This window comes from Vulpes lagopus, chromosome 13, assembly GCF_018345385.1.
Source record: "Vulpes lagopus strain Blue_001 chromosome 13, ASM1834538v1, whole genome shotgun sequence".
NCBI classification, from domain to species: Eukaryota; Metazoa; Chordata; class Mammalia; order Carnivora; family Canidae; genus Vulpes; species Vulpes lagopus.
This window is the reverse complement of record NC_054836.1, coordinates 13,656,853-13,674,306: the sequence shown is the minus strand read 5'-3', so window position 1 is coordinate 13,674,306 and position 17,454 is coordinate 13,656,853. Positions and strand designations below refer to the sequence as shown.

Here is a 17,454-nt window from a genome sequence, read left to right as displayed (position 1 = left end):
CGAGCCAGAGGGAGGGGGGAGGGGGTGGGGGGGGTTGGGCCTACAATGAGAAGTTTTATAAACGAAGTTTAATAAATGTAAATTGAGCATTTGTGGAATGCTCTCCATATTCCTCAAAGCATTTAATAGAAGGTATTGAGTAAATATTTGTTGATTTGTCTTTTAAGGTTTTTTTTTACATGCTGCTTTCCTTTAGGTTCTCCCTTTCTTGTGTGAAAAAATAAGTTACTTTCATTTTTTTCATTTTTCACTACAGATTTTCAACTGCTAATATTACAAACAACAAAATATTGGAGCATAGAGTTGAGGAAAAGACTTAAACCAGGTGAGTAATAATGAAAGTCTAAAGAAACAAACTACCATTCATTTTTATAAAGTTCATTATTGGGATAATTGATAAAATTGGGATATGAACTATAGAGTACTAAGTTTGCCCAACTTGATAATGTTACTGTGGAATATAAGGTATTCTGAGGTAATTACAATAGCAAGGTATGATGTATGCAAGCTACTTTCAAACTGTTCACCAAAAAAAAAAAAAAAGTGGTTTATGAGATTGAGAGAGAGTTTGGTGACATTCTGGGTTAATAAGAACTAAATGGAAGTGTAAATTGGTCCAACCTTTCTGGAAAGCATTTTGGCAATTTGTCTCAAGTTTTCAGTTCAGCCTTGCAATCTTTTTCTTCTATAATAATTCTAGCAAGATCACAAAAAGTTATGTATATGGGGATATTTATATAAGAATGTATGAATAAAAGAGTAAGGAAAAATTGATAGCATAAATATCTAGCAATATGATATTGATTAAATATAGTAAAAAACTAAGTATTAAAAATGTTAATATGCATCTATGCTTACTCCTACAATGTCTGTAATACAGACATGTCTGTCTACACTGGCTACTAAACAATATGAATTTTTTTTAAAGATTTTTACATATTTGAGAAAGAGAGAAAGTACATGCACACAAGAGCAGGGGGAGGGGTATTAAGAGAGGGGTATTAAGATTCTCTGCAGAGAATCTCCAGCAGACTCCATACTGATCAAGGAGCCAGATAGTCTCACGACCCAGGGATCTTGACCCAAGCCAAAACCAAGAACTGGATGCTTAACTGACTGAGCCACCTAGGTACCAGAATCTAATTATGTTTTTTAAACAAGATTTTTTTTAAAAGAGACATGCACATAGATCTATGAATATACATATTTGATTAGTTACATGTAATCTGCATGTACATGTGTGTCTCTGTATGTTATATACATACAGACACATGTATTTACGTGTACATAGACATTTGGAAAGATGACACCCTTATATTACTAGCGGTTATTTTTGAATAAAAGGTTTATAAAAGTGATTTTTTATACTTTTTTAATATTAACTGACTTTTTATGAAGGAGTATATATTACTTTTCTCATCAAATTTTTCAAAGAAAATTCTTCTTTTAAACATTATATGTTTTTATTTTATACCTTTATAGCAATTTTTGGTATACAGTACAAATAGTGATATATTTGCAACCCTCTATTAGAGTATCTGAGTAGTTCTTATGAGGTTAAATGCACAAATTCTGAGCTTTGTTGACCTTCATTCTGTTACATGGCCGGAGTCTGTTTTCTTATTGCTCTATTACTTGTCTTACAAATACATTGCTGCTTATAGAGCTGAAGTGCATTGTCATTTTTGGAAATCAGAGTACATATTCTATTAATGACAGTTGTGTAGTGCCTTTATATAGAACTTATATTATTTTTGATAGTGGTCAACAACATATGCTTTGATTTTAACACCAGTTGTTTTTATAGTTTAATTAATAGCAAATTTAAGGGCATTTTCATTACACTTTTATTTTACATCTTGCTTTTTCTTAACAGATTTTTCTTCAGTCAGTTAAAACTATGGATCTTGAATCAGAGGGACCACAGATTATCAAAGTGACACCTGTTCAACAAATGCTTGCCTCTTGCACTGGAGCTATCCTGACATCACTAATGGGTAAAGTAATGTTGTAGATTATGTAACTAAATGATTTCCATTTAAGTATATCATTTGTTCAATAATACTAAAATTCTCATTCGTCCTCCATCATGTTCTCTCTGCATCAACATAATAACAAGAAAAGAACCTTGGACAAAGAGTCAAGAGACTTGAATTTTATTCCTTGTTTTGCTGTTCTCAGGCTGAGTGCATTTTAGGATAGTCCCTAGTTCTCTCTGAACTTTATTTTTCATCTATAAAAGTAGAGGCTGAGACCAGGAGTTCTTTGAAGTTTCTATCAATATTGAAATTCTGTGACTCTGGTAGCCGTTTTATTTGTTTATTTATTTGTTTATATATAAAGATTTTTAAAATTTATTTATTCATGAGAGACACAGAGAGAAGGGCAGAAACATAGGCAAGGGAGAAGCAGGATCACCCCCTGAGCCCAAGGCAGATGCTCAACCACTGAGCCACCCAGCTGACCCTCTGGTAGCCTCTTTGAAAATAGAAAACAGAAACAGAAACAAAAACAAAAAAAATAGAAAACAAAAAATAATAAAATATTAGAATAATGAATAATATAAACTTTGGTCAACCTATAGTAGCAACAAATACAAATTATGTTTTTCTTTGCTTATATTAACAGTGAATTTCTTAAATTCCTCTGGGCCACATTTTTCTGTTTTTTATAGTCCATTTCTTCTAGAGAAAGACAAATGACTTAGGTGATAGTTGGTGTACTTCAATAGTTTTAAGGTGGCTAGTTCATTTAAATAAGATAGATAATTAGAACAAATATAAACATATTGCTTTCAGATGTAGTCTCCTATTTTAGGTCAGAATGTTAGTGTTGTAAAGATTTTAGAGATCAGTGTAACCTCTTCATTCTCAGATGAGGAAAAGTTTTCTTAGAACCACTATCTGGCATTTTTTTTTTTCTATTTGGGTAAATAAAGTGTGGATTAAAACCATTTTTCCTTTACTGTGCTTTTCCCGAATGGAGTAACACAATGTGGTAGGAAAGATGATTTATGGCTAGCTTACTCAAATTTTCATTATGTGTAGTTTTTATTTGATACAGCTGAATTTAACAGATTAAGAAGACTAATATTGTTTGATTATTGATTACTTGTAATATAGAGTTATTCTCAAATTTATAGACTTCCAAAACTTACTCTTTACCTTAGATGATGTATTGTCTTTAAAATACTAGTAATTAGTTGTAATGCTAATGAAATTATTGTTGTAGAAGTATTATAAGTGACAGTTTAGCAGTTGTGAGAAGAGTAACTACATTGTCTTCTCATTGATCCTCTTTAAACAGAATTCAAGGGCAAAAATTAGAAAGTTACATTTAAAACCATTGTAAGGGCAGCCCCAGTGGCGCAGCGGTTTAGCGCCGCCTGCAGCCCGGGGCGTGATCCTGGAGTCCCGCGTCGGGCTTCCTGCATGGAGCTTGCTTCTCCCCCTGCCTGTGTCTTTGCCTCCCTCTCTCTCTGTGTGTTTCTATGAATAAATAAATAAATAAATCTTTAAAAAAAAAACATTTTAAGATAATTAATCTTATTCATTATATAGTCATGAAGAAGGGTTGATTTGATATATTTTGTAATCTTTGGACAAAAATGTCTATACAATTTATAGGCATCACGTATAATTGAAATTTATGTTTCTTCATAGTGACACCCCTCGATGTGGTTAAAATTCGACTCCAGGCTCAAAACAACCCATTCCCCAAAGGTATGTGTACTAGTCATCCTGAAAATATTGTTAGGCTTTTAAATACTACTTTATTCATTTTTGTTTGAATATTTTTTTTTGTTAATTTTTAAAAGTTCATACCTTTTTATCCTTAAGCAGAAATGTTTTTTCAGTACTTAGATTTACATGACGGGGTTTAGCCAGAAAACAAATATATATAAAACAGTTTTATGTACCTGATTAAAGCATGGGGATGTTTTAATATTTGAGCGTGTTGTGTGCCTCACAAGTAAGAACAAAATTCTAAGTGTAAGGGACCATAGAATCTAGTTTCCTCCTTAGTCCAAGAGCTGTGCCCATTCTAGAACATTCATCCACCAGCAGTTTATTCAGCAGTTGATTGAATATAGTGCTAGGAAATAATTATCTTATCAGACAGCTTGGTTCATTGTTGGATAGTACAGTTTATATGAATTTGAAAAGAATATACATTTTTTTTAGATGGCAAAAATGGCAATTCCTTGATAAATCTTTTACAGTTTTATAAAGATAATGACATATCAAACATGTTTAAATAGCAGAAAACAGACTGCTTGGACTGTAAGAATGTTGTCTCAGATATACGCTACTCTGAGGAACACAGCACTGAGATGGAATAAACAACAGTCCTATTTCAGGTGGAGGACAGATTAGATGTATTATAGGAGGAGCCTAAGAGGAAAATAGTTTCCTACACATTTAAGAAATCCTTAAAAGCACAAGGAGACACTTAGACATGTATTATGAGACCCACAGATTTATATATGGTCAAACAGAAAAGATAATTTTGGCAGCCGGGGTGAGTCCAGTAATGAGAAAGAGTTACTCTTAGAGAAACTTGTAGGTAAATTATCTGGGAGCTGACAAATGTCTAGAATGAGCAGCATAAGTAAAGAGAGACAGCATAGCACGATTTACATTGATAGAGAAGAACTTGTTTTAATTCTCTATTTCTCTGAGATATAATCTACATATAACATTGTATTAGTTTTTTAAAAATATATATTTTTTAAGATTTTATTTATTTATTCATGAGAGACACAGAGAGAGAGTCAGAGCACAGGAAAAGGGAGAAGCAGGCTCCCCACAAGGAGTCCAGTGTGGGGCTCAATCCCGGACCCAAGAATCACACCTTGAGCCAAAGGCAGACTCTTAACTGCTGAGCTACCCAGGTGTCCCACATTGTATTAGTTTTAAGTGTGCCACATAATGATTCAATGTATATATATGTATATCATTGATGTATCTCACCACAGTAAGTTTAGTCAATGTTCACACAGTAAGTTTAGTCAATATCCATCACCTTACACAATTAACAATTTTTTTCTTGTGAAGAGAACTTTGAAGATCTAATCTCTTAAATTTCAAATGTAAATTAGATTTTTGTATATATGTTTGTGTGTGTATATATGCATATGTATATTTCACATATGTATAGTTAAAAAAAATTTTTTTGTCTGAATTTCCCTTGTGTACCATAGTTTTCTTCTTGTTAAATGGAGAAGATGTATACACATGTTCTCTTTTCAAAATAGGTTTTCCTCCTTTATATTCCCTATGCATTCCTTCAGATACTCTGATTTATTTCTGTGTGCATATGCTTACTACATTTCTGAAAACATAAAATTCATAAATTTACTCAATTATTTTTCACCCACTTTGAGTTTAGAGACCAGTGCTTTGTCATTGAGTAAATTAATTTATGTATTTTTCATCCTAAAAGGTAAAAACAAAGTTATATTTCTTTTCATAATTTTCTAGTCCACTCATTGTACTTAGAATTTGTTCCTCTGTAAAAATAGTACAGTGTGTGAAGTAATTTTTGATTTTGGGGACCTTCTTTGTTAGGAAAATGTTTTGTATATAGTAATGGACTTATGGATCATCTATGTGTCTGTGAAGAGGAAGGCAACAAAGCATGGTATAAGAAGCCAGGACGTTTCCAGGGTACATTGGTAAGATTATATAATAATCACAGTGTATTTTCTACCTTTACATTTAATCTTATGTATGAAAGATCTTCCAATTGCAAGAGAGTAAAAAGTCCATGATATATAGTTAGCACACTTATCCACAGTTGAAATGTAGATATTGAGGCAGGAAAAGAGAAGTGCTTCTTTGCTTTTAATTAACTTGTTACTAACTTTCATCTTTTCATGCTTTTTTTATATGGAAAGAAAAAACAGTCAATTTTTTAAAAACTTTTAAAAATTTTTTATTTTTTAAAAAGATTTATTTATTTGAGAGAGAGACAGATTGTGTGAGAGGAGGGTGGAGAGGCAAAGGGAAAGTGAGAATCCAAAAGCAGACTCCCTGCTGAGTGCAGAGACTGACTCTAGACTAGATCCCACAACTCTTAAGATCATAACCTTAGCCGAAATCAAAAGAGTTGGCCATTTAACAGACTGAGCTACCCAGGCACCCCTAAATTGTTTTATTTTGACATAATCGTAGATAATATGCAATTTCAAGAAAAATGTACAAACAAAATATATGTGCCTTTTTCTTCCTCTCCCTCCCCCCCAAAGGTAACATCATACAGAAGTAGTACAATATCATAATCAGGATATTGACTTTGATTTGTGAGAATCTTGAATCTGGGAAACAAACTGAGAGCCTGAAGGGGAAGTAGGTAGCGAGCAGCATGGGGTAACTGTCTGATGGGCAATGAGGAGGGCACGTGATATAATGAGCACTGGGTATTATACACAACTGATGAATTACTGAAAACTACAGTGATGTAGTTGGCTAAATGAACTTAAATTTAAAAAAATTCAACTGAGTAAACCTGAAGATCTAATTGGCTTTATTCAGCAATTCATGATTTGGGCAGCATTGCATCTAGCATGTATAAAGGAACTGTGAGGAGCTATACCAAACAGAAGACTTTTATAGGCAGAAAAAGATGGGGCCAGGAAGTTATTCTAACCAGGAGTGGATTGTTGCAGGCAAGGTCACCTTCTTCTGAGGGAACTTGGGAGTTTGTCAGGCAGATTACCTCACTAGTCTTAATTTGGTAATTACAGATTGACTGGTTAAAGGTCATGTTCTTGGAAAAGGCTGAAACTACAATTAGGTGAAGTCCTAAGTCAGTGTGCTGACATGAGGATTAGCATAAGTGACTCCATTTTAGGTTTCTCTCATCGTTAAAAGCATGCCGTTTCCTTTTTTGTTTACTCTTTGTTTTTGTTTTAGTATTTATTTATTTGAGGTAGTATGGGTGGGAGGAGGGACAGAGGGACAAGCAAACTCCCCGTTGAGCAGGGAGCCCAATGCGTGGCTCGCATCTGGGACCACAGGATCACGACCTGCGCTGAAGCATATGCCTAATCTCCTGAGCCACCCAGGTGCCTCTTCTTCTTTTTTTTTTTTTCCATTGCTGTTTTATTTTTCCTCCCTTCTATGTGTTACTTGAACATTTTTTTTAAGAATTTCATCTTCAAAAAAAAAAAAAAGAATTTCATCTTCATAGAGTTTTTGTGTGTATATTTCTTTGCTAAGGCTTCCTAATTTTTCATTTGTTTTGGATATGTTCATAAATGATCACTCAGTAATTTTTCTGCTTATTGCTTTAAAATCTAGGTCAGATAATTTTAATATTCTTATCTCATTGTTAGAGTCTGTTATCTTTTTTCATTTAGTTTGACATCCTCCAGGTTCTTAGAATGACAAGTGATTTTTTTTTTAAATTGAAACCAGGAAATTTTGAGTATTCCATTATGAGATTCTGAATCTTGTTTAAACACCCTAATTTAAGTGGCTTTTTTGGCTTTTTTGATACTGTTAACTCGGAGGAAGAGGGGTGCCACTTTGTTAGCACTGGATATAGTTGGAAGTTCATGTTTCTAACAGCCTCCATGGGACACACCCTATAGTGGAAGACCTCTTTACTGATTGACAGTATGATCTGAATGTTTGTGCCTGCCCAAAATTCATATGTTGAAATCCTAATGCCTGAAGTGATGGTATTAGAATGTGGAGCTGAAGGTGATTAGGTTACTAATCTGAAGTTGATTAGAGGGCAGAGACCTAAGGAATTAATGACTTTATAAAAGAGATCCCAGAGCTGCCTTGCCCTTCCACCATGTTGAGGATACAGTAAGAAATCAGAGACCTGGGAGAGGGCCTTCTGACCTAGCACTGTGATCTGGGACTTCTAGACTCCAGAAATGTGGTAAATACATTTCTCTTATTTATAAGGTACTAGGTTATAACAGCCCAAACAGACTCAGAGCAGAGAGGAAGTTCTGGCTTCCCTTATAGTTTCCACTGACACTGGTGGAGTGATCTCATTACTCTTGGTGACAGTGAAAGCCCTAACACCTCCTCTGCCTCTCTGACACTACCATTAGAATGTTTGGCATATTTATCTTAGTTATTTTAGATTCCCAGTCTGATAATTCTAAAATCTCTGCCATATATGAGTCTGGTGTTGATGCTTGCTTTGTCTCTTTAGACTGTGTATTTTGCCTTTGTATTTTGTACTTTGTATTTATTTATTTTTTTATTTTTATTTTTTTTGTAGAAAGCCACACATGTAGTAGGTTAAAAAAAATGAGGTAAATACAGCTTTATTGTCAGGTGATTTGTTTATCTGATTAGAAGCTAGGCTGTTTGTTTACTGCTTGTTGTAGTTGTATTGTCAGAGAATAAAATTCCCTCCAGTGTCCTCTTTTTTTGTCTTGCATATTATCCTTAAGTTTTCCTAGAGACTGCTCAAATAGAGTCTGAGGCCGGTGGTTCTTTCAAAGCTGTGATCCTCTGTTGTTTTACAAGAGCCCTGTAGATGTGGTGATAAGGTATGGAGGAAGGGAAACATTCCACAGTCCTGTGACTAGGTCTTATTCTTAAGGAACATGAGTTGGGTGTTTCCCTTGCCTCAGGTTGGTTAGATTTTCGTAAAACTGCAGGTGGTTTAAGCTCTGGTAAAATAGTTTCCCTAAAATATATGCTTTATTAAGGAGAATACAGGTTTGGGATATATTTCAAAACTGGTTTACATTTTTCCTTCACCTGCTGCGGAAGCAGGAGGAGATTTTTCTCTGCTGTTCACAGTGAGAATCTGGTAGGACTCATAGAGCTAAAAATGATGAAGGTGTGGGAGGCCCCCTAACAACAGGCCTTTTTTATCCTCAAGTTAATATACACTGAGCTTTCAGCAATTTGTTATAGTTTAAAGTGTAGTTATTAACATTGGTTCTAACTGCAGGCTTCCACTCTAATAAGTTGTGAGTCTTTGTATCCGTTACTCCAGTTTTCAGGATAGCAGTTTGCCCTGTGACTTCAATTGTTTGGTAAATCTAAGAGGAGTTAACTTTTATTTTGTTAAACTTTTTTCATGTCGTGAGGACAAGAAGTGGCAACTGTGTCCTTCGGGGTGTATTCCCAAATTTTAATGTTATATTTTTACTATCAGTCAGTTGAAATATTTTCTAATTTCCCTTGTAATTTCTTTTTTTGCCATAGTTATTTAGAAATATATTTAATTTCTTAATAATTGGATATTCTCTAGAATCTTATTATTCCTGATTTCTACTTTAATTTCACTGTGGTCAAAGGAGTATACTCTGTAAATTTTCAGATTTTTGAAATTTATTGAATCTTGCTAAGTGGCGCAACAAATGATCTGTCTTGGTGAATATTTTATGTACACTTTAAAACCTATATTCTGGGATCCCTGGGTGGCATAGCGGTTTAGCGCTTGCCTTTGGCCCAGGGCGCGATCCTGAGGACCCGGAATTGAGTCCCACGTCGGGCTCCCGGTGCATGGAGCCTGCTTCTCCCTCTGCCTGCGTCTCTGCCTCTCTCTCTCTCTCTCTGTGACTATCATAAATAAATAAAAATTTAAAAAAATAAAAAAATAAAACCTATATTCTGCAATTGTTGGGCATAGTGTCTTATAAGCCATCAGGTCGGGATATCTGATGTTTCATTTAGATCTTCTAAATTCCTATTTTTCCTTTACTCTGTCAGTCACTGCAAGAGGATATAAAAACAATTAGGAATTTGTCTCTTTTCCCTTGAGTTCTCCCAGGTTTGCTTCATAGCCTTTGAAACCTTGTTTTAGGGACATATACATTTATACTTGATATGTTTTTCTGTTATATTTTTATTTTAATGAAATGTCTTTATCACTGGTAATATTCATTATCTTGAAATTTTTTGTCTGATAGTAATGTAGCCACTTAAGCTTTCTCATACTGTTTATAAGGTATTTCTTTTTCTATCCTACTACTACAAGTCGTGCTTGCTTCAGCAGCATATATATTACTCTAAGACAACATAGAGCTGGGCCTTGCTTTTTTAGTCCCCTCTCTGACAATCTCTGATTTTTAATTGGAAAACTTAGTACTTTAATTAACATAGTTGGGTGTCAGTCTACTATCTTTGTATGTTTTTTTACTGTTTGCTCCCTGTTTTTGCTTTTTGGTTTTCTTCTCCGTTCTTGGATTCTGTTGGATTAGTTGAGTTATAATAATAATATATTGATTTTTCAATTCCCATTTCTAGGGAGACAGTTCTTCAAGTCTTTCACATTTCTGCGTATCTTGTGAGCAAGGTACTGACTGCTCTTAACATGTTCCTTACCATCGTTTCCATGATGTTTGTATGGTGAACAACCTTGATAGATACAGTATCTCCCTCTAGAGCAAAGGGAAAGTGTCCCCACTGCACATTACAGAGGATTTGGGTCCCCTCAGGTCAGATTTCCCCTGCTGTAATGCAGGCACTGTGTGTTCAGGTGTCATCCAGGCCTTCTTCACATTCCTTTGTGGAAATTGGGGCTCAGGAAATTGGCACAAAAATGCTGATACTCTGCTGCTGTTACTGTGAGTAATAAACTGTCCTTTACCTCTTATGCCAGAGATTCTTGTCTTTGACCAACTCTCAGGATACTGTGGCAGGCTGACTTGGTAACTTGCAAGGAGAGTATGTGTACTTAGACCCCTCATGGTTTTTGACAGGATTCACACTGTCCCTCTTTCTTTGTGCTATGGCTTAATGTATAGTACATCTTTGTACATTACAAATTCCACAGCTGTTAGAAAATTTTTTATTTAAAAAGCTATGTCTTTTAAAGTAGTTAAAAGGATAAAAGGGGGAAATGTTTCATATGTAACCATGTATTTACCATTTCTTCTTTCTTCCTTTTTTGAAGATTTTTAGTTGCTATTTGGCAGCATGGCCCTTCTTCCTGAAGACCTTATTTTCAGCATTACTTTCAGGCAGGTGTTTTGGCAGTTTTCCTCTCAGTTTTTGTTCTACTGAAATGTCTTTATCAAGCATTTTTAAAGCCTATTTTGGCTGCATACAAAATTCTGGCATAATTTTTTTCAGCACCTTAAACATGTCATTACATTATCTTGTGACCTTCCATGTGTCTTATGCAAAGTTAGCCTTCATTTGTATCATCCTTTCTCTAGATGTATTTTTGTCATTTGGCTTTTCTGTTTTCATTGTCTGTTTTTATTTTTCTTGGAACCTTTTCGGATTTGGGGCTCTGTCAATTGATGTCTTTGACTTATTTGGGGAAGTTTTTGGCTATCATTTCCTTAGGTTATTTCCTATCCTGTTCTCTCTCCTTTCCTCTGATTCCAGGTAAACCTGTTATGCCACTTGATGTTTCTTTCCCATCAGGTCCCTGAGCCTCGACATTTTTCTTCATTATTTTTCCTCCTTCTCCTTCAGACTAAAGTTCTGTCTTTAAGTTCAGTGACTCTATTTGCTATTTCCTTTCTTCTGTTAAGCCCACTTAGTGAATTTTTACTTCAGATTTAGAATTTTCACTTGGCTGTTTTTTATGGTAACTGTTCCTATGCTGAAATACCAATTTGTTCTTTCATTGTGTATATATCATCTTTTAAGTTTTTACATATATTTATAATAGCTGCTTTAGACTTCGTTTTTTTTTTTTTTTTAATATTTATTTATTCATGAGAGACACAGAGAGAGGCCTCTGACACAGGCAGAGAGAAAAGCAGGCTTCATGCTCCGTCTCCCTGGGACTTGATCCCGGGACTCCAAGATCATGCCCTGGGCCGAAGGCAGGCACTCAAACTGCTGAGCCACCCAAGCATCCCTGCTTTAGACTTCTTGTCTGCTAATTGTATCATCTGAAATTTCAGTATTGGTTTTTATTGACTACTTTTTCTTTAAGTATGGGCACATTTTCTTTATGCCTTAGGAATTTTGATTGTATAGAAAACATTATGATTGATGCATTGTGAAAATATTCTTCCAAAGAGTCCATTTTGTTTTAAAAGACAGTTAACTTGGGATCCCTGGGTGGCGCAGCGGTTTGGCGCCTGTCTTTGGCCCAGGGCGCGATCCTGGAGACCCGGGATCGAATCCCACATCGGGCTCCCGGTGCATGGAGCCTGCTTCTCCCTCTGCCTGTGTCTCTGCCTCTCTCTCTCTCTCTCTGTGACTATCATAAATAAAAAAAAATTAAAAAAAAAAAAAAAAGACAGTTAACTTTGGCTGGATTCAGACTCTAAAGTCAGGCTTCCCTGTGTTGGTTTGCAGTTGAAATTTCCACTCAGCCTTTAGCTGCTGGTTTATTTTGTGGCCTGGACTTTGTTGTCTTGGTCTAGGATTGTCTAATTTATTGGCGAGCCAAGCTTTGTGACTGATTTTTTTTTAAGATTTTATTTATTTATTCATAAGAAACACAGAGAGAGAGGCAGAGACATAGGCAGAGGGAGAAGCAGGCTCCATGCAGGGAACCCGATGTGGGACTCGATCCCGGGTCTCCAGGATCACGCCCTGGGATGAAGGCAACGCTGAACCGCTGAGCCACCCGGGCATCCCTTGTGCCTGATCTTGTATGCAAACTTTGAGGCTTGTGCTTTCTGTAGTGCCTCCTTTTCCTACCTAAGTTTCTAGATATTTTGTCAGCCTGAATCCTGTATTTGCCATTTCCAGCAAGTAAATGTGCTATTCTTTTCCACTTCTATAGAGAAAAATCTGCAGATTTGCAAATCTTACTCATTGCTCTTTGTCTTTTAACAACCTACTTCTCACTGATTTTTACCTGTTTTTGATTCCTCTCCAGAAATTTCAAGTACTGGATTTATTTATTTATAATTTATTTATTTATTCATGAGAGACACAGAGAGAGAAAGGCAGAGACACAGGCAGAGGGAGAAGCAGGCTCCATGCAGGGAGCGTGTTGTGGGACTTGATCCCAGGACTCCAGGATCACGCCCTGGGCCAAAGGCAGGTGCTAAATTGCTGAGCCACCCAGGGATCCCCAAATACTGGGTTTAAATATTTTTTTAGACACTGTGGTTGGTCAAGAGAGTTAATCTGACCCATTCTCTGCCATTACTCCATTTCCTTTTTATAATAATATTTTAAAAACTTGGCATCTAAGCTCTAAGTAGAATAAGCCATAGCTGAGTAACATAGATTTTATTCTGTCAGCAGAAGGTATCATTCATTTACTTGTGTTTGAAAGTTGAGGAAAATTTTTTTTAAATGAATGGATAAAACACAAATCTGAGAAGCTCATATTTTGGAAATAAATGCTTGAAAAAATAAAAGTACCAATCATTTACCAAAAAGTTTATATATAAGGTTCAGGGATATATTTTGACTGTTTTCTATTATACTTTTAGGATGCCTTTTTTAAAATCGTTCGAAATGAGGGCATTAAATCCCTGTGGAGTGGCCTTCCCCCTACCTTGTAAGTTGCAATTTACTATTTTTCTCACTAAATGTTTTGTTTTGCCTTATGATTGGCATGATTGGATAAAATCATAATTTATAATATTGGGACTTTTTCTAAAGCATTGTTTTATGAGTCCCACAGCCACCCACACATTTGATGATTTGTTAGAGAAGGACTCACAGGACTTAAAGACGATTATACTCCTGTCTGTGACTTATTACAGCATGTGGCTACAAAGCAGAATCAGGAAGGGAAGAGGCACAACAGTAGCTGACCAGGCAGGCGTAAAGCTTCCAGAACCCTCCCTGGTGACATCCCATAGGACATGCTTATTCTTCGAGCACTGAACTGCAGCAGCATGTGCAAAGTATTTCTACCTTAAAATGAGTTTCAGTGGCAAAGTCTGAGGCTTATTTTGAGAATTAGGGACATAGGCAAATTCTTTCTTTATGACCACCTGTGACTACCAAAACTCCAGACCTCCAAAAAGAAAGCAAGTCACATCACTTGCACAAAAAAACCTAGACAAGTTGATTTTGTGCTCCAGAGATACCAAAAACAAAACAAAACAAACACCCTTATTATAGGGAATATTCCAAGGGCTACATTCCTTGGAATTGGCCAAAGATCAAGCATGCAAAGTGTCCTCCTGAAGAGAAAGAAGATTTGAGCAACCAGGCCTGCTGTGGTAAGTCTTTGATGCACAAGCATAATTTTTTTTCATTTTCAGAAATTAAGAACTTGGCGTTGACTTTTTGTTTTATGAAAATAATAAGAGATACTGTGATATGTATACCTTCCCTTTTCAATGTATCTTTTTGTGGAGCAAATTAGATACTTTGAGGCTTACATTTTAAACAGTGCCTAAAATTATAAAATTAGTGGCTGATCCAAGCCCTGCAGTCAATTTTGTTTCTAAATTCTCATCAAACTTCACTGTGGAACATTAGTCATTTTCAAAGTACAGTCTGTGAATGTCCCTTAGACCATAAACAAAAACTGGTTTCTTGTATTAATATATATAACATGATAGTGCTTGCAATTTTGTGTTTAATTTTATTAATAATTCCCTTTTGATAATTTCATTTGAAAGAATATGCCATAGGAATTTCTTTCTTTTTCCTTTTTTTTTTTTTTGCCATAGGAATTTCATCAAAACTATACACATATCATTCTGGCAATGTAAATCTTAATTTATTTCTGGTTATAAGTAGGTATGATACTCAGTCTGTAGTTAAAAATATTTTACAAGTGCTCTTGTATTTTTTACTTTAGAGATTTTCATGTTATAGTGACTATAATTGGGAAGGAGGATTTTTGGGAGGCCAAAATCAATAAATCAAGGAGGTAGAGGAGTGTCCTCCTTAGTCTTTTCCTATTTATGACCTGATCAAGTGCTTTGTAACTTGATCTTCACAACTAGAATATAAACTTCTGTAGGGCAGATACCTATTGTACATCTTTTTGTTGCCTACTAAATTAAACACTAATAATTTTAAAATAAAATAAAAATTGATCCCATTGGCTGATTTGTTAGAGTTTTCAGCTTATATACAATATAAGGATTTTAGCTTATATTTAATAATAATTTAATACATTTAAGTCTTTTGACAGTTTTGTACAAATCTTTTTGTTGGTATCTTTCTAATAGAGTGATGGCAGTTCCTGCCACAGTTATTTATTTTACCTGCTATGATCAATTATCTGCTCTTCTGAGATCAAAATTAGGAGAAAATGAAAGTCGTATACCAATTATTGCTGGAATTGTTGCCAGATGTAAGTAATAAACTTACTGTATTTTCATTTTGATTTTTGTTTCGAGCTTTTAAAATTTTGACAGATAATTTTGCATAAAATACAGAGTATTGGTACATTCTGCATTGTAGTTTGTACTAATTTGTTAATATCTGTACTCTGGAAGTCATATAGTATGTGCAGTTGCCATCAGAATAAGATGGGATCAACCCATCCCTGTTGAATCTTCGACAGAGAGTTTAGGCTTTAGAATTTAGATTTTAGAGTGACAGTAGATGTTAAGTTGATGTTAAATTGATAGCTAAGTCATGAATCTTCTTCCTTATAGACTCCAGGATTCAGAGTTTATTTAATTGGAAGGAAAGGTGCCTCTGTGCAGAAAGATATTTTTCTCTGTGCTGTGGGGGTGAGCTTCATAGTAATGTAATTGACATGTAGTATTTCTGGAGCTGCTCTTGAAAGAGTTGAAACCAGGGTACCTGGCTTGGCTCAGTTGGTGGAGCAGGAGACTCTTGATCTTAGGGTTGTGAGTTTGAGCCCCACATTGGGTATAGAGATTACTTAAAAAAAAAATCTTAAAAAGAAAAAAGAGTTGAAACCAGAAAGAGTAAGTTATATGAAAACAGGCTTTTAAGAAATACCTTTATTAAGGGAAAAAAATGTGCACCATTATGTTGGCATCATTAGATATTTGACTTTGCAGACATTTCAGAATAAAAAGTATATAAAATGCATGAAATATTTTTTGCATGTGTGTTTGCATAGTACATGGCTTTTTGTTTGTTTTCTTATATTTGCTTGTTGGTATTAGTTGGTGCAGTAACTGTGATAAGTCCATTAGAATTGATTAGAACCAAGATGCAATCTAAGAAGTTTTCTTCCAAAGAATTGCATCGATTTGTCAGCAAGAAAGTGTCTGAAGATGGTTGGATTTCCCTTTGGAGGGGCTGGGCTCCTACTATTCTTAGAGATGTACCATTCTCAGGTAGGATTTATCTTGGTATCTGCTAAATTTAGGTAGCATTGTCTTATGTATATATCATGTTTAAATTAAAAATAGTTTTACCACATGTGTATTATTGTTAAACAATATGTTACTTAGTTAACATGCTGTTACCTATTTTAAAGATTTAGAAAATGCTTATTTTACTCAAGAATCTTAAGATTTGTTTTTTTATGTGAAACTTTTTTCATTTTTACTCGTTTATGAGTAAACAAGTAAGTGCTGTTGTGAACATTTTTAACAGACTTTCGGTGTACATGTACAAGAATTTCTCTAGTATTAGCTTTGCGAGTTCATATAAATATATATATATTAATTATTACATGTCAGATTCTTTTCTAAAGTGATTGTATAGATCAGTACACCTACCAGCTTCCTGTTCCTTCATTTCATACCCTCACCAGTATTTTTACTGTTAGAGTTCGTAAGTTTTGTTTAGTAATTTAAAGTGGTACCTCACTTACATTTTCTTGATTCTTAATGATGCTGAGTATCATTTCATTGGCCATTCACTTATCTGTAATTGATTTGCAGTTAAGAACTGAGATAAATATTCAACTCTATTTCCCCATTATACATGGATGGTTATCCCAGCATCATTTATTCAGTAACCACACTTGCTCCAAGGATTTGATGTGTCACCTGTCACATCAAAGCTTCATGTATGCATGGATATCTTCCACTGGCTAGTTTGTCTAGGCCTGCACTAATCCTGCAGTGTTGTCTAAATTACTAGTGCCTTATTAAGGTTACCTTATTTTCCCCCATAGAAATGTCATCTCTCTCTATAATTCTTCTTTAAAGTGTCTCAGTAGAGTTTTAAATTTTTCTTCATAAATACTATATTTTTTGGAGTTAGATTTATTTATAGTTATAACCACTTCCAACTTTAGTAGCTATTTTAAAAGCTCTATTAAAATAAAGATTTCAAGTCTTAGGCTGGTGCAGTGTTATAATTAATTTTTGTGTGTTAGATTATATTTAATCAGCTACTTTTAAAACTATTAATTTTACTTTGCTTATCTTGAATTTTCTGTATAGACAAATATGTAAATTATAACTACTTTGTTTCATTTTTAATCATTAGAGCTTTTATTTGGTTCTCTCTTACTGTGCTTTGTAGAACAGTTTTGAATAATAGCAATGATGTTGCATCCCTGTCATTTTTCTAATCCTAAAGGAAATAATTGTTGTTTCACCATTAATTATTTTTGCTAAGGATTCTTGATGTATATTCTTTTTCTAGTTAAAGAAATTCTCTTTTATCCCCTAAGTTTGCAAGAAATTGCTTTGCTTTAAGT

At 34.7% G+C, this 17,454-nt stretch overlaps 1 protein-coding gene across 2 annotated transcripts in view; it reads left to right on the top strand.

Moving 5' to 3' along the window:
- Positions 1-17,454, top strand: part of SLC25A40 (solute carrier family 25 member 40) — a 50,240-nt gene that overhangs the window by 20,751 nt on the left and 12,035 nt on the right. The window contains exons 2-8 of one of the 2 annotated variants that reach the window (XM_041728233.1): positions 257-325; positions 1,877-1,997; positions 3,663-3,722; positions 5,571-5,677; positions 13,343-13,410; positions 15,047-15,171; positions 15,962-16,135. In XM_041728233.1, the coding sequence (XP_041584167.1) occupies positions 1,901-1,997; positions 3,663-3,722; positions 5,571-5,677; positions 13,343-13,410; positions 15,047-15,171; positions 15,962-16,135 (631 nt within the window). In that variant the 5' untranslated portion in view covers positions 257-325; positions 1,877-1,900. The remainder of the gene's footprint in view (positions 1-256; positions 326-1,876; positions 1,998-3,662; positions 3,723-5,570; positions 5,678-13,342; positions 13,411-15,046; positions 15,172-15,961; positions 16,136-17,454) is intronic. The other variant, XM_041728234.1, reaches the window with a different exon arrangement.